The sequence below is a fragment of the Hibiscus syriacus genome, unplaced genomic scaffold (genome assembly GCF_006381635.1).
Source record: "Hibiscus syriacus cultivar Baekdansim isolate YM2019G1 unplaced genomic scaffold, ASM638163v2 tig00110327_pilon, whole genome shotgun sequence".
Classification (NCBI taxonomy): domain Eukaryota; kingdom Viridiplantae; phylum Streptophyta; class Magnoliopsida; order Malvales; family Malvaceae; genus Hibiscus; species Hibiscus syriacus.
The window spans coordinates 535,465-553,228 of record NW_024062684.1 but is presented as its reverse complement, the minus strand read 5'-3'; the positions used below and the strand labels follow the sequence as shown (position 1 = coordinate 553,228).

At 36.3% G+C, this 17,764-nt stretch overlaps 4 protein-coding genes across 4 annotated transcripts; 3 read left to right on the top strand and 1 right to left on the bottom strand.

Moving 5' to 3' along the window:
• The first annotated feature begins 890 nt into the window (after positions 1 to 890).
• LOC120118146 lies at positions 891 to 2,461 on the top strand. Its single transcript, XM_039138271.1, has 3 exons — positions 891 to 1,201; positions 1,332 to 1,429; positions 2,123 to 2,461. Exons 1-3 carry the CDS (start codon positions 916 to 918, stop codon positions 2,405 to 2,407), a joined length of 669 nt encoding a protein of 222 aa, XP_038994202.1. The 5' UTR covers positions 891 to 915; the 3' UTR covers positions 2,408 to 2,461.
• Positions 2,462 to 2,882: 421 nt separating this feature from the next.
• On the bottom strand, positions 2,883 to 5,549 carry LOC120118145 (receptor-like protein kinase FERONIA). The gene has a single exon (XM_039138270.1). The coding sequence runs from the start codon at positions 5,538 to 5,540 to the stop codon at positions 3,108 to 3,110; it is 2,433 nt and encodes an 810-aa protein (XP_038994201.1). The 5' UTR covers positions 5,541 to 5,549; the 3' UTR covers positions 2,883 to 3,107.
• A 2,039-nt stretch (positions 5,550 to 7,588) lies between these two features.
• LOC120118231 lies at positions 7,589 to 8,978 on the top strand. Its single transcript, XM_039138336.1, has 6 exons — positions 7,589 to 7,948; positions 8,054 to 8,170; positions 8,265 to 8,339; positions 8,432 to 8,680; positions 8,774 to 8,864; positions 8,965 to 8,978. The coding sequence occupies exons 1-6, from the start codon at positions 7,589 to 7,591 to the stop codon at positions 8,976 to 8,978; spliced, it is 906 nt and encodes a 301-aa protein (XP_038994267.1).
• Positions 8,979 to 9,784: 806 nt separating this feature from the next.
• On the top strand, positions 9,785 to 11,877 carry LOC120118141 (cytochrome P450 CYP749A22-like). The gene is made up of 5 exons (XM_039138266.1): positions 9,785 to 10,076; positions 10,159 to 10,382; positions 10,465 to 10,697; positions 10,768 to 11,146; positions 11,224 to 11,877. Exons 1-5 carry the CDS (start codon positions 9,800 to 9,802, stop codon positions 11,671 to 11,673), a joined length of 1,563 nt encoding a protein of 520 aa, XP_038994197.1. The 5' UTR covers positions 9,785 to 9,799; the 3' UTR covers positions 11,674 to 11,877.
• The last annotated feature ends 5,887 nt before the right edge of the window (positions 11,878 to 17,764 follow it).

The following is a 17,764-nucleotide window of genomic DNA, read 5'->3' as shown; positions in this document are numbered from 1 at the left end:
GTCATTAAATCAATGCTGAAAGCATTATGTTGTCGAGATAGTGATTGAAAGCAACGAATGTGTCGGTAAGCATCATTAAAATATGATTTCATCGTATCTCAATCAATAGGTTATCGTTCAACCGTCTCGGTCGTTAATCTTTTTACAGAAAAAGACGAGTTTGAAATATATGAATAGTGGGTGACCATTTTATAATTTTTAATATTTGAGAGAATCAACAAAGCAACACGCCATAGTCGAGGGACCATTTGTATATTTTTACCCAAAAATTTATTGAAGGACATAGATTAGAATTGAAGTGTTAGGGACTGGCTTTTGAGACCTAGAGCTTCTATTGGTGTCCAAAATAAATTTTCCTCTTCTTTAAATTCTTCCGATCTGGCCTCTCTTTATGTTTTGGTTTGTTTCCATAGAAAATAGAAAGAAAAAAAAGGGGAAATGTAGAAGAAATGTGTGGGTTACAAACTTTTTTAACGTCCCTGATAGAATGATTATAAAATAAAACGTTATACTTTTAGACACTTAAAAAGAATTTGAGCATTTATTTTGTAACTAAACCTAAAGGTGAAGTTAAAAACCGTATTATTTTTATAAATCCATTGGAAAATTATAAATTTATAGATTGATATATGATAATATTGTATTAGTGAAAGAAAAAAAAAAGAGTGTTGAGAGTTTAAGAGTTGATATATATGATGATAGAATATAAGAGAATCTTAAACAAGAAGAATTTGGGTGTTAACTGGAAAGACAGAGAAAGGAAACAATTAAACACTAACATGGCAGGATGGTCCTACAACTTCATGATAAGCACGTTGAGGAACAGCCCCCACAATCGAACATAAAAGGGAAACAAAACACCCTGCCATCATTATTACCAAGCTCTCTTCTTCTTCAAGATTCTCATCTCAGGACATGGGCAGAAGAACAGCCACTCGCTTGCCGAGTTTTTGCTTGAACAGGATAAGGCCTCGTGTTCGAGTCCGGTCTCCTCCGACGCAAGCCAAGGCTAATCTGAATCGTGCTGCACCTGCAACTATTGATCATAACCATGGACAAAGCTTTTTACTCGGACGGAAAATCATGGTAGTCGTCGATTCCACCATTGAAGCCAAGGGAGCTTTGCAGTGGGCACTGTCTCATGCTGTCCAGTGTCATGACACGGTGGTTCTTCTCTCTGTCACAAAGCCATCAAAACAAGGTTTCTGGAGCTGTATGTCTCCTCCTAAAATCCGATTTCTTTTAACTTTATATCCCATCTTGGAATTCGAATTTTCTTATCATTTTCACCATGAAAGAATGCTTTTGGTTAATGGTTTTTAATTATACAGTGATGGATACAAATGATGAGTCCAACAAGAACAAAGTTTCGAGGGGATATGAACCAGTTTCCAGCTTGAAGACCATGTGCAATCAGAAGAGACCGGAGGTTGGCTTAACATTGATATAATTATGGTTTTGGACCTTTTATTATGTTAAAATTTAAGATTTTTCTCTCTCTTTATTTTAATTATAATATTATTAGTGATTCTAAATTGATAACAATCCTAGTTATAAAGATAGAACTATTTTAGGGGTTAGACTTTTATAAACTTTTAAAGGGGTCAAACTATAGCTTTTCTAATGTACTAACTAACGATTTCACAATTTTGAAGGGACTAAACTATTATTTTACAAATTTTGAAAATGATGATATTAACTTGTTTTTATGTTGTTATTTTATCATTTATGTTAAAAAAAATTAAGTATCATATTCCTTATGGTTTAAATACAATTTAAGTCTCTATCAATTTCGAAATTAATTATTTAACCATCCTAATGTTTTATCTTAATTTTATCTTTGTATGGCAATCGGATGCTTAAGACTTTTCCAATATACATATATATACATGTCATCACTTTAACTAAAGCAATTAATGATATTATGTATTTGACCTACCAATAACATAATAAATTGATTAAATCACAATTTTCAACATAGTAAAGGGACTATAATCATAATTAGACAACATTAACTTCTATAATTATACATACAAGTAGATCGTTTTCTTGATAGTTGAGGCAGCCATGAATTGACACCTTTTATCAATGAAATTAAAAGTTCAAACATTGTATGTGACAGGTAGAAGTTGAGGTAGCTGTGGTGGAGGGAAAAGAGAAAGGTCCAACAATAGTGGAAGAGGCCAAAAAGCAAGGGGCGGCGCTTCTGGTTTTGGGGCATAAAAAGAAGTCCATGACATGGCGGCTCCTCATGATGTGGGCGGGGAGCCGGATAACCGGCGGCGTCGTGGAGTACTGCATCCAAAACGCCAGTTGCATGGCAGTTGCAGTGAGAAGAAAAAGCAAAAAACTTGGAGGTTATTTGATCACCACTAAGCGGCACAAAGATTTCTGGCTCTTGGCTTAAACTCAAACACCATCATTTGTATAATTACGAGTTTCGGTCCCTCTATTCTACTAAAATTTGAGATTAAATCTCTACAAATCTCAAATTTTAGTATATATAGTAGAGGGACCAAGATCATAATTTGACCTTTGTAAATATAATACTACTAAAGTGTGTATTGAGATAAAGGAAAAGAGGGGTTGGTGTGTGGATGAAAAAAGTTTGTGTTGTGTATTTATTAATGGCCATGGACATTATGGGGCTAAGAGGAACACAGTTGTGTCCCCCCTTTAGGATCTTTTCCCTGATGCTTTAATGGCCTAAAAGGACATGTTTGTTGCAGTGGAGATGCTGGGTTTGGATCGGCTTTGCTGAAGCTGTAAATACACCATTTGACTGTACTATGCAATTGTTGTAATTTTACTACAAATTTGGCCTTTGAAAAATGGTTTTCTAGGTTTATAAATGCATGCCTTCAATTTGATTGTAAAGCAGGTGGGACAATCTTTTTCATTGAAATAGTGAGTAATCACCCTTATTAATCATGCAGGATTAAATTATGAATGTGCCCTGGTTTCTACTTGGTTGGATTTTGAAGCTTTTGGTTTCTAATTCGATTTTGTCATCGAATTTTAGGATACTTGACCATTTGTTTAGTGGATTGGAATACAAGCTGATTCAAATACCATTTGGGCATTCATTTCTGAATGGCTTGGAAGTTTCAACGGCCTACACCATAGAATTCTAGTCCTGGCATAAAATTTGAGCTACTATGAAAAACCATGTCTGTAGCTGACTTATTTGAGTTTTCAAGACATTGCAATTGCAGTTGCTGTGCCAACTCTAGGCTGCCAAGCACCTCGATCATGGATGGTCGATTCTCCCCTTCATCTGCCAAGCATTTCTCTATGATATCCACAAACTTTGCAAGTGATGCTGGAACAATCTTTCCGTTTAAATGCCGATCCACTAGTCGGTCAGACTCACTTTTCTCGATGCAAGCTAATGCCCACTGAACCAAGCTTTCCTCGTTGTTAGCATTAGTAGCATCAGCCTCTGGATTAATGGCCTGCTTTCCAGAAAGTAGTTCCAACAGCATCACTCCAAATGAAAACACATCTGATTTTTCTGTCGGATTTCGAAGCTTATAATGCTCAGGATCCAGGTGTGCAATGGTACGCTTCATGTTGGGATTAATACGGCTATGAGGTGACATCATCAGTGCTAATTTGGATGGCAGAAAACCTGAAACTTTTGGCATCCAGTTCCTATCTAAAGAGATGTTGCTGGTCTTGATGTCACCATGGATTATGGGGGATGCCATAGAAGAATGGAGATAATGTAAGCCTCGTGCAGCTCCAGTACAGATTTCGAGCCTCTGGTTCCACGAGAGAGGAGATTGCTGCCTTTGATCGGCGAAATGGAGGAGCTCGAAGAGGGTGCCATTGGGCATGGACTCATATACGAGTATCACCTCATGTTCTTCCTTGCAATAACCAATCAACTGGACGAGATTTTGATGGCGAATATGATGATGTATTCTTATCTCTGCATCAAATTTATCCATCTCCTGTTTCGATATCGCCTGAATCACTCGGTTTATAGTTATTGCAATACTCCCCCGGTCCATGTAACCTTTATAAACTAGACCAAATGCACCCTTATCAATAAGCTTTGCCTCATTGAAGTTATCGGTTGCCATTTTGATTTCACTGATGGAGAAAGACTGATATGAAGATGAACTTTTGGCATTTTTCTTCCTTGCCTGTTCTAGTTTTCTCTTGCGCAGAAAAGCAACCAAGTAAACACAAAGGGATATTGCAAGAACAAAAACTAGCAAGCTGCCAGTGATGGTAAGTATTACTGTGGTTGAACTTTTCGATGAACTTGAACTGAAAGATGGCTCATCTCCGTCATCGCTCGATCCATTCTCGAATGAAGGATTGAGTCCGGCAAGGTTTCCATCACTATCACTCACTTTGAAAATCTCCACTCCGTTTAAGATGGCATCATAGTACTGAGGCTTAGTTTTGAGGTTCGGGTGTAGCTCCAGCTCTAGATCCTGCTTCATAGTTTGGTTTGGAACCAACACAATATAGTCCCTGTATAAAGGAACATCATTGCCATATCCCAATGCAATGATGTCGATTCCTCTTTGCACAACTTGGTTGTTGATGAATATATCGAACACCCTCTGGTTTATCTTTATCTCCCCTGCAATCTCACACAGATGAACCCTGATAACATACATGAAGCCAGAGTCTATAGGAAAGGTCCAGCTTAAATTGTAGTTTATGTTGATTTCGGAAGAAGGACCCATCGAACGAGCTGTCTTATATACTTCTTCAGGTGCAGTGTACGCTGGAACTTCTTTGGTGTATGTGATTGAAGCATCAAAATCATAATTCTCCACTCCAAAAGCTGATCCGAAGATGTAAGTTGAATCCATCGTCCAACTACGGGACATCCCGGTGTCTTGATTAGGAGGTATGCTTCGGCCTCCAACGTTAACTCTATGCATAGTCTCCATTGCAGATACATTGTTGTCTAGATAGTAAAGATCAAGGGGCATCGAAACAATTTCAATCCCGTTCACAAAAGCGTAGCTGTTGGTACCGTTTGTTGAAGGGCTAAACGTTAAGTTTAGTGTACTATTTTCGACATGGACGATGAACTCTTTGAAAAAGTAAGGTGACTTGATGTGATTGGTATGGAGGTAGGCACTGAAGTTTCTCAAAAGAGTAAGGTTTCCAGCAGTGACAGAGAGAAAAGATTTCGTGGCATTAAGGTTCGTATAAGAATCGGGGTAGAAGTGAAGTCGAACGAACTTCGAGCCCGGGGTCACATTGAATGTGTAAGTAAACTGGGAGTGGAAGATCCTAGCAGTCATGTAGGGAACTTCAGGCACAGATGTCACTTCCGAAGACGATCTAGATACAGGGAAGCTGTTACCGGAGTTAGAAGCGATGAAATGTGAGCTGTCAGTGGTCCAATTCCGGCCATCATAAGATAAAGCTATCATAGCTGAAGAGCCACAATCGAGAAGAATGGTTTCCAATGGAGAATAAGCAGATTCATATGCTGAAACATATGGTTTCTGATGAAAATACAGATAGATGAAAATGTATATACATTTCAAGCAAAGAAAGATCATTCTATCTGGTTTTGGTTTGTCCCAATGTATGTAAAGCTAGAATATATATCAGCAATCTCGGTATTAGGTGGAGGTCGATGTCGTTCTAGCTGTTCAGCACCAAAAATTCGCGGTGCCGTGCCTCCGGAGGCTTAATATCTGGTAAGCACCAGCTCATAGTTTTGATTACGGCCTAATAAACAATACCAGATACTACTGGCAAAATGACGTTTGGCAAAGAACTTGACTTTGAGTGGTCATAATCAATGGTTCACCAATACTAGGCCGGATTTATAATTTTATATTTTAGTTCAAGTTTATCGTAGTTTGATGTCAAATGATGAAAAATAAGGTACCGTATAACTCATATGACTGTTGTTTTCTGATAGACCCTTTCAAAGTTTGTTTATTTATTCTACCAAATCATGATGAGATTAGTTACTTGTCAATTTACAACTTGTGTTTATAATAGGAAAACAACGGCAAAATCAAGAGAGAGACAAGATGATGACCGAGTCAAGGGCTTGATTATTGTTACTAAATTTGTGCATTTACCAGAAGATACTGGGACAAATACCCAAAACAGATTACCCAGTGGGTTCTGACTCGCTTTTTCGAGTTATTATCAAACTGACAGCAACCCACTTATCAAGAATAAGTAATGAGTAGTTCGGTTCGCATGAAAAATTATTACGAGGGATAAATGGTTCTTAGAATTTAAAACGATAGGAAATAGAAAACTTGAGCCTCAAATTCATACAATTTAAACTTTTTTTTTAACTTGTATAATTTACACTTAAAACAACATAAATTTAAATAATAAAATTAAGATTTTAAAATTTATGTTTAATATAAAAATAAATATCAAATTATCCATTTTTCTCATTTAGATTCTTAAAATATTTTTCAGTCAATTCACGTATCTAATATTATAAGTGTCATCATTTTAAGTGTCATACCCTAATATTATTAAAAAAATTAATTAAATGATACATGCGCATAATAATTTGAAATTTTTTACTTAAAATAAAAAGTTAAAATATAATTTAAAAAACCCTAAAAAAATTATAATTCTAATCCCTTACGGTCACCAGTCGCAACCAACAACGCCGACCTGCCGATAACTCCAACATTGCCGACTGGCCAAAACCACAATACCTCCGGTCAACGTAAATCGACGAATTGACAAACAATTGACAGCATAGCAGTGCCGCCTTACAAACCCATGTGATTAGACGTCGATTCAAAGAACGTAATGTGATGTCACAATACAATGGCAAAGATTAAAGAAAATGAGCAGTAAGAAGATTCAAGCAACCCATGAGATTTTATTTCTGTTCCAAAAAGAAAATAAAAAAAGAACCCATTAACAAGAAAATGAGCAGTAGAAAGTTCACGTTTAAGAACATCGATATTTCTCAATTCTTCTTCCAATCGTTTAACGAAAGTGGCGGGTGTCAATGCAATACTTTGTTCAGGTGGGTCTAAATCCAATCGTTTAACAAAAGAAAGGGGAGGGGAGGGAGAGGAGACCGGGTGGGTGGGGGAAATTTTTATTTTTTAAAATATAATAATTTATTTTAAAAATTTTCTTAGAAAAATAAATTATTTAATTACTGTTATGAGATTCAAAATAATAATGTTAATAACATTAGACACTCGAATAAGAAAAAATTGAATAATTTGAACACTCATTTTTATATTAAAATTGATTTTTTTAATAAAATAATTTTTTAACCTTTTTTTATTTAAAAAAATTATTTGATAAAATCTCTCGATAACATATAAATAAAATTTATTTGTTAGGGGTTATTCTAGGAAAAACCTTTCTCCTAGATGTTCCTTAAAGATTGACCTCCAAAAGGCATTCGATTATGTTTCTTGGGATTTTTTATAGCCAGTCCTTCAAGCCTTGGGCATGCCTGAAATATTCTGTGGTTGGATTAAAGCTTGTATAACAACTCCTAGGTACTCCATTTCCTTAAATGGTAGTTTGGTAAGATATTTTATGGGTGCTAGAGGAGTTAGGCAAGGAGATCCTTTATCCCCCTACCTATTTTGTTCTTGTGATGAATGTTCTCTCATCATTGTTGAATGTTGCTGTTAAGCATGGTGTGTTTAGGTTCCACCCAAAATGCAAAAAAATCTCCCTTGCTCATCTCTGTTTTGTTGATGACATTTTCATTTTCTGCCATGGATCATTAGAGTCTGTTTTGGGAGTTATTAGCATTTTAGACAGATTCTATGAACTTTCTGGCTTAAGGCTTAATGCTATGAAGTCTGAATTGTTTGCTTGTGGGGTGCCTTGGTGTAGTCTGGATCTGATTTGTACAGCTACTGGTTTTAAAAATGGCCAGCTGCCTGTTAGGTACTTGGGTGTGCCTTTGGTCACTCGAAAACTTTCTAGCAAGGATTGCTCAACTTTACTTGTGAGAATCAATGATAGGATTGATAAATGGTCGAGTAAGCACTTAAGTTTTGGGGGGAGATTACAGTTGGTAAAGTCGGTTCTGTTTAGTATATTTGGCTATTAGAGCAGGCAACTTGTCTTGCCCAAGGGTGTCATCAGAGATATTGAAAAATTATGTATGAGGTTTTTTTGGAAAGGATGTAATACTTCAGCAAGGGGGGCTAGAGTGAGCTGGAGTCAGGTTTGTTCTTTGAAATCTGAGGGTGGTCTGGGCTTGAGGAAGCTTGCTGATTAGAGTAAGGCCTGATGCATGATGCTCATCAGAAACATTCTAGCTGATGATGGCTCTTTGTGGATTGCTTGGCTTAAAACTTATTGTTTCAAGTCTATGGATTTTTGGACAGTTGACTGTAAGCCTCATTTTAGCTAGATCATAAGTAAGCTGATTAAATTGAGGGAGGAGGCTAGGGGATTGTTTTGTTATGTTGCTGACTTGTCACAGATTAAGGGTGCATGGATCTGGGACCAAATCCGTGAGAGGCGGGTCAAGGTTGATTGGCACAGATTGATTTGGTTCCCAGCTCATGTCCTAAAATTCTCTATTGTGGCCTGGATGGTGATTCTAGATAGGCTACCTACCAAGGACATATTAGCCAGATTTGGAATTCAGGTTGATAATATTTGTGGTCTATGTGGAATTGAGCAGGAATCTCGGAATCATATGTTTTTGGAATGTTCCTTTGCAAGAGAGGTATGGGATGTAATCTTGTAGACTTGTGGTCTTCAGAAGCAGACGCTTCTTTGCTGGGATGATGCCTTACACTGGCTGACCTTGAATTTGAAGGGTAAATCCCTTCTTGTTCGTATTCTCAAGATTGCTTGGACTGGTTTTGTCTATATTCTTTGGGAGGAACGTAATCATAGGCAATTTAGAGGTATGATTCGTTCGGTCGATGCAATTGTACATAAAATTAGAGAGTCTATAAGAATTAAATTGTATAGATGCAGCATGAACTTGATGGACGATGTAAATAGGAGGCTATGTCTAGATTGAGATTTGTCATAGTGTTTGTATTGTTCTTTGTAACAACTTATTGATTCTTTTTTGATAAATAAATCTTTTACTTATCCAAAAAAAATCAAAAATATAAAACTCTATTTTTTATTATAGAAAGGACAAATTTAATCCATGAAATATGTCATCCTCTCACTTGAACAAAACCGTGTGCTTCTTGAAAACCACTGATGGCATAACAACAACAACAACAAATTAGTTAAATTTCTTTCACAAATTATTTAAACTATATTGATGAATATAAAACACAAACACGTGATTTATTTTTTATAAGATAAAACAAATGTGACATTGGACCAATTAGCAGTTGGCAGAATTAACCCAGCACGCATCTTCACTCTATGATAAGCAACAAAGACTATTCTTGCGCTGTTTGCTGCATCGCATTGCCGACTCATTTCTGACTCAGTACTTTGCACGATTCACGAGCAATAACTGACTCAGCTATCTGCTTTTTTAAAACTTTGATTCACTCACCATGGTATTTCAATCCCCATGAAGGAGACACCTAACCACCACCATCCCCACTCATAAACGTTGATATTTGATCTACTATAGACTATATTTATTCATTTCTGGATTAGAATTGTTATCCAAATCTATAAGTTTAATATTTAATAAACACGATAATGATTCACATGGAGCTAAACCTTCGGTCATTTGGCATCTAATCTTGTTTTGCGCTCCACCTTTCGTCCCCACCAAGAAACTGACATTTTTGTATCAAACAGCATTGCCCTTCCACGTGCTTCCCATTAATGTAGAGCTCCTAACAGGGAACCGAGCAATCGAGAAATGGGAGATCCAATCATGCTTCTTCTCTCAGGCTGTTTCTTCCTCTGCCTGCTCCTAGCTCTCTTCAAGTTCCTGCACAGATTTTGGTGGACCCCAGTTTACATGCAGAATCTACTAGGCTCCCGAGGAATTGAAGGCCCTTCGTACAAATTCATCCATGGAAACAACAAAGAGATTCTGGAAATGAGAAACGAAGCTCTCACCAAACCCTTGGGGTTATCAGATGATATACTCCCCAGAGTGCTGCCTCACGTTTATACATGGAAGAACAAGTATGGTAAGGCTGGCTTTCATCTTCTTCATTTGTTCTTAAATTTCTTATTATTATATATGTGTGTATGTATATGTTTTCGGAATAGGGAAGAATTACCTTAGTTGGAGAGGAGGCCAACCTCAGCTAGCGATCACAGAGCTAGAGCTGATCAAAGAGGTGCTGAATAACAGGGACAAAGCTTATCAGAAAGCGCCACCGCCGTTCTACATCAAGAAGTTAATGGGAAATGGCCTCGCCACATCTGTAGGTGAACGATGGATCAGACACCGCAAGTTAATAAACCATGCTTTCCAAGGGGAATGCCTCAAAGTAAGCTTCCTAGTTCCCTACTGCAGATTTTAGCATTAGAAGGTTACTAGAACACATCATGTTAAGGGGTTGTTCATGGCAGAAAATGATTCCTGAGATGATTGTTAGTGTTGAAATGATGCTACGATCATGGAAACTTCAGCAAGGGAAGGAGATTGAGGTGTTTGAAGAATTCAGGTTATTGACTTCGGACATTATATCGAGAACTGCTTTCGGGAGTAGCTACTTGGAAGGGAAGAACATTTTCGATATGACCAAGACATATTCCGACATTATACGAAGGAATGTGTTTAAAATCAGGCTTCCAGGCATCAGGTACCTTCCACCTTAGCCTAATCATGTACCATGCACTTTGATATGAATGTTTTTTTTTCTTGTTTTACAGTGAAATTTGGAAAACGTCGGACGAGACTGAAGCAGACAAGCTTCTAAGTTTAATGCGCAGCTCCGTGATGCGAATCATCAAGAAAAGAGAAGAAAAAGTGAAACTTGGGGACAGAGATGACTTTGGTAATGATTTTCTTGGATTGCTTTTACAGGCATATTATGATGTTGATGAAAACAAAAGGATTCTCGTACAAGATTTGATTGACGAGTGCAAGACATTTTACATTTCTGGTCAAGAAACCAGCAATTCCTTGATTTCATGGACTGTCTTGCTGCTGGCAATCCATACAGATTGGCAAGACAAAGCAAGAGAAGAAGTGATCAAGTTTTTTGGTCACCAAAATCCACATCCAAATGACTTGTCTAAACTAAACACTGTAAGAAATTAAGTTAGTAATCATGCATTGTATATGATCCAAATAGCTTATCTGTTTTTCTTTTTCCATCATTGCAGATAACCATGATAATCAATGAGGCCCTAAGACTGTATCCTCCTGCACTCGTCTTTGTAAGGAAATGTGAAAGGGAAGTTAGATTGGGGAAAATGATTCTGCCTGCTAACCTTCACTTGTTCATTTCAAACTTGGTTGTTCATCGCGACCCCGTAATATGGGGTGATGATGCTCATTTGTTTAAACCTGAGAGATTTTCAGAAGGGGTGGCCAAAGCTACAAACAACAATGTGTCAGCATATTTTCCCTTTGGGATTGGTCCTCGAACCTGCGTCGGTTTCAACTTTGCGACCATGGTGGCAAAAGTTGTCCTCACTATGATACTACAACGATACAGATTCACCCTCTCCCCTGCTTATGTTCACTCGCCTGTTCTAAATTCTTTGCTTGTCCCGCAGCATGGAATTCAGGTTATTCTCCACTCTTTGCAGAGTGAGGAAAACCCAAGTTAGAAAACATAAAACAAGTTCATATATCACCTTAAAATAATGTATGTAACCTTAAGTATGTAACCATAATGATGTGGCAGTGCAATAAACATCTGTTAATCAGTTATAAAACTGATATTCCTAACTAATAGTTAGGCCAAAAACCTTTGTATCCATATAAGCATGTTTTCTACCTCTGAATAAAATCTCAGTTTATACTTCTTTAAAGTTGTTCTTGGTTGCTTCTTGTATAAGCTACTCGTCGATCTCTAGCTTTCCTTCGGAATGGATTTCGAAACTGGTTAGAACAATGTTTTGACTCTGTGTAAATCTATCCTTCATCTTCCAATGTACACCATTGGTAAGCCTCTTCTTCTTTTCATGGCTTGACAAGCGTCGTATTATTGTCAAATAATTTCTTTTTCTCAAAAATAAATAAATAAAAGTAAAGAGTAGCAAAAAGAAGTAAGATCGGTCCCATGGACTTTGGAGTTTCTGTAGTTGTGAACTTTTCAATTTTAGATCTAGATAAAGATGAAAAATAATAGGGATTTAGAAAGAAAAAAAAAGGAATATAAGATTAGGATTAGAGAAAAAGGGGATTTAAATTGTTCAAAAATAATTGGAGATGCGTCATGCTCAGAGTCAATCCCACTAATCTAACATTGATTCCGAAAATAAATAAAAATTGCAGAATTATGCTCTTTAGTTTAATTTTTTGAATCTAGTATCCTATATAGAAAATGAATCAAAACGAACAAATCTCCACCTTGAATTCTACTTTTAATCAAACTGGGTTTTCTACTTTTTCAATATTTATATATTAATTAATTTGTGACACTTTGAATTCTAATCAAACTCTAACAAATCTCCACCTTGACGCGAATTCTGAAAGCGCAAAGGTTTCGAGACAAAACACCTAAATTTGATGTGACACCCAAACTCAACAAAAACAATTTTTCACTTCAACGAATAAGTTCTCCATCTCTTCCACAACACCCCTCATAGGGGTAATCTTCACATAGACATGGTTATCATAAGTGCCAATTTTGCTCACAAATGTTTCACCACAAGCAATATTATGCACATCCCGATCCCGATTATCAATGATAATTCTATCTTCAAATTCATTATGTTCACGAAATTGAACTCTTTTCTTTTTCACATAACCGTTCTGCCCACATTTATTTTGTTCAACAACATTATTTGACACGGTTGATGAAATACCAACTGTATTATCTAAAATTGTTGAACATGTAGAACATAAAACTTGGTAGTCTTTCTCTGTCCTTTCAACACAACAAGAGAGTCATTGCAAATTTTCATAGCTCTACCTTCACTGGAGAATTTGTATCCTTTTAAATCTAGAGTATCTAAGGAAATTAGATTTCTACTCAAATCTAGAACATGTCTCACATTATCAAGTGTTCGAACAATCCCATCGAACATCTTAATCTTGATTGTGCCAATACCTGCGACTTTACAAGGGACAATATTTCTAAAAAATACATCACCTGTAGATACAACTTATTACGTCGCAAACCAGTAACGATTAGGACTCATATGAAAACTACTATCAGAGTCAAGTAACCACTCATCACTTGTTATAAAGTTGTCGTCAGCCGCAACTAGGAGTTCTCCGTCATCGTACTCCTCTACTATACCGACCTTACCAAATTTCCCAGAGTTATGCTCTTCAGTTTCTCTTTTGATTTTATTTTGCAACTTGTAACACTCTGATTTAAAATGACATTTCTTTTTACAATAGTGACAAGTTTTACATTGGTTGGAAGATTTTGATCTACCCCTTTCAATATTATCAGAAGAATGCTTGTCTTTTCTCCCATTGTCTGAACTAGTCAATTCATGCATCACGAGACCATCTGTCTGGGGCTCGAAACCAGATACAAGATTTTTATCTTGTCCAACGAGTGCAAGTCATTGTAAACTTCTTCAAGAGTGTGTTTCGTGACTGTACAAGATTGTATCTCTGAAAGACGAGTAGGAAGGAGACAGCGAACATAAGAGGATCAATCATAAATCTTCTTGATTACTTCACTTCTAAAGTCTCTAGATCAGATAAGGTTTCTTTGAATGCGGTCAGGTTCTCTTCAAGAGACAAACCTTCAGCTAACTTGAGAAAATAAAGACGTTGCTTTAGGTGCAACTTGCCGGTCAATGATTTTTACCTGCAAAGTTGCTCCAATTTCACACACAAAGATGCATCTATTTTTTCTTTCAACACATCCTGTAAAATTTGATTTAATTAGTGTAAACGAACCTGAGAAATTGTTTTACGATCCTAACGCTTTTTCTCATTCGTCCATTGTGTTATCAGTTTCTCATCAAATCCTTCTATTGCATCTTAGATATCTAACTGTGCAAGAACATTCTGAATCTTTACCTGCTATAGCGAGAACCTGATGTTTCGATCCAACAATGAAATATCATACTTCATTGTTGTCATAATCTTGAACACGAAACTCTAATACTAACTTGTTATAATATCAGAATGATGATTATCGACAAACAAATAAACACGATCGAAAAAAAATAAAGAATACCAAGATTTACGTAGAAAACCCAAAAGGGAAAAACCATGGGAATATGAGAAGAATTTCACTAATATGAAGGAAGAAAATACAATAGGATTTTGGTGAAAGAAAAACTTGATAACTAACTCTAACCCTTAGTATCTATTTATAGAGATAGATACTTGATTACAAAGGAAAACTAAATAAAAAAGAAATCTAGTTTAATAAAAAAATTACTTTTAATCAAACTGATTTTCCTACTTTCTTAATATTTATATATTAATTAATTTGTATCATTTAAAATTCGAGTCAAACTCTAAATACCTATCATAGCTTCCGTACGCCTATACCTCCTCGTAGCTCTGCTAGATATCACCTACAGGTACAGGTAAACGAGATGTCATGAAGTTGACAATATCATGTTAATGAAACAGGAAGTGAATTGAAAGAGAAATAATGCAATTAAAATTAAAGGATTTGATGTCATGAAGTTGATTGAAACCGAAAGAATGTAAAAATATTCTCAATAATCATTCACGTGAAGCCAAACCCTTAGGCAATTTAAAGTCAAATTAACAATGCAGCATTAGCCTTCCATTAAATGGGAGATCCAATTATTATAATATCGAAATGATGATTATCGGTAAATAAATAAACAAGAACAAAAAAAGAAAAATAAAAAACACTAATTTACGTGAAAAATCCAAAAGGAAAAAATTAATCACAGGCAGAGGAGAAGAATTTCACTAATATGAAGGAAGAAATATAAGATGATTTTGATGAAAGAAAAATTTGATATCTAACATAACCCGTAGTATCTATTTATAGAGATAAATACTTGATTACAAAGGAAAACTAAATAAATAAGAAATTTAATTTAATAAAATTTTCTACTTTTAATCAAGCTGGATTTCCTACTTTTTCAATATTTATATATTAATTAATTTGTGTCACTTTAAATTCGAGTCAAACTCTAATCCAACAGCTTCTATACGCCTATACCTCCTCGTAGCTCTGCTAGTTATCACCTACAGGTACAGGTAAACGAGATGTTATGAAGTTGACAATATCATGTTAATGAAACAGGAAGTGAATTGGAAGAGAAAGAATGCAATTAAAATTAAAGGATTTGAGGTCATGAAGTTGACAACATTAATATGTTATTGAAACATGAAGTTGATTGAAACCGAAAGAATGTAAAAATAATCTCAATAATCATTCACATGAAGCCAAACCCTTAGGCAATTTAAAGTCAAATTAACAATGCAGCATTAGCCTTCCATAAAATGGGAGATCCAATGATGATTATCACAAGCTTATTTTGCCTATGCTTGCTCTTACTTCTCTTCAAGTTCTTGCACAGATTTTAGTTGACTCCAATTTGCATGCAGTATCAACTACGTAAGCAAGGAATCAAAGGTCCTTCTTACAAATTCATCCATGGAAACAACAAAGAGATTCTGGAAATGAGAAACGAAGCTCTCACCAAACCCTTGGGGTTATCAGATGATATACTCCCCAGAGTGTTGCCTCACGTTTATACATGGAAGAACAAGTATGGTAAGGCTGGCTTTCATCTTCTTCATTTGTTCTTAAATTTCTTATTATGATATATGTGTGTATGTATATGTTTTTGGAATAGGGAAGAATACCTTAGTTGGAGAGGAGGCCAGCCTCAACTAGATATTACAGAGCTAGAGTTAATCAAGGAGATGCTGAATAGCAGAGATCAAGCATTTCAAAAGGCGTCGCCACCGTTCTACATCAAGAAGATAATGGGAAATGGCCTCGCCAAATCCGTTGGTGAACAATGGATCAAACACCGCAAATTAATAAGCCATGCTTTCCAAGGGGAATGCCTCAAAGTAAGCTTCCTAGTTCCCTACTACAAAACTTTATCAGTAAATGGTTACTAGAACACATAATGTTAAGGGGTTGTTCATGGCAAAAAATGATTCCTGAGATAATTGTTAGTGTTGAAATGATGCTACGATCATGGAAACATCAGTAAGGGAAAGAGATTGAGGTGTTTGAAGAATTCAGGTTATTGACTTTGGACATTATATCGAGAACCGCTTTCGGGAGTAGCTACTTGGAAGGGAAGAACATTTTCGATATGACCAAGACATATTCCGACATTATACGAAGGAATGTGTTTAAAATCAGGCTTCCAGCATCAGGTACCTGTTGTGGAATTCGGGTTAATTTCCACCAATAACAGATTCACCTTCGAAACTATTATCTAGGTGACTAGTGTGAAAACGATTGTACTAAAAATCACCCCAATGTATATTCCCAGGAAAGAGGAGGGGTCACAATGGTCCCTCTTAAAACCCACTTTCCTTAGACAGAACTACCAAGACAAGTAATTTTAATAGGACAATAATTAACAACAACTATACCCGACAATAGCTATTAAATAGACATAAAAGAGAACACCAAAATATTTCACTAATAGAGGAAATATTACAAAGAGAGAAAGAATACAAATAGCCTTTAATATAGAAGAATGCTTATATTTGTGGGATAATTAACTAAGGAGGAGGATGACTTTATTTATAACAAAAGAATTTCCCCTCCTCCTTATACACAACCAATGTGGGACTTCGCCAAAAACCAGCAAATCTCCACCTTGGCAAATTCCACACACATCTCTAAAAAACAATCTTTTAATTTGTAACAATATTGACCAAGTCTAAACAATGTTTAAACTTGACCGCAGTTACCACTTTTGTCAACATATCAGCAGGATTCTCAGTGGTCCGAAGTCTAAAAAAACTACTGTTGACTGTAAGGTGGACTTCCAACTGACTGGTGTCTTTGCAAATGTAAACACATAACCAGTAGTTGATCGACGCTTGTCCAAATCACCTGCATAGTCTGAATCACAATACCCAACTACACACTGACCGTCTTGTTTGTCCTACTGAAAGATCAAACCAACATCTACGGTGTTCAGAATATACTGCAGAATCCATTTCACAGCTTGCCAATGCTCCTTTCCAGGATCATGCATATACCTGCTCACAACCCCAACTGCCTGTGAAATATCGGGTCTCGTACACACCATTACATATATCAAGCTACCAACATCATTTGCATAAGGAACCTTTGACATGTATTCCCGTTCTGCATCATCCTTAGGTGACATTGATACACCAAGCTTGAAATGAGGAGCAATAGGTATACTAACTGGTTTTGACATCTCATTTATGCCAAAACGTTTTAGTACCTTCCTCAGATATTCTTTCTGAGACAAACAAAGCCTCTCCAATTTCTTATCCCTTGATATCTACATGCCTAGAATCTTCTTCGCTTCACCAAGATCCTTCATCTCAAACTCCCTGTTCAATTAAGTCTTTAGTTTCGCAATTTCTGTCTGACTCCTGGAAGCTATCAACATATCATCAACATAAAGAAGAAGATATATATAAGATCCGTCTTCTAGCTCGCGTAAATACACACAATGATCATATTTGCTTCTTGTGTACTTCTGCCCTATCATAAACTTGACAAATCGCTTGTACCACTGCTTTGGAGATTGCTTCAATCCGTACAACGATTTTTCTAATTTGCACACA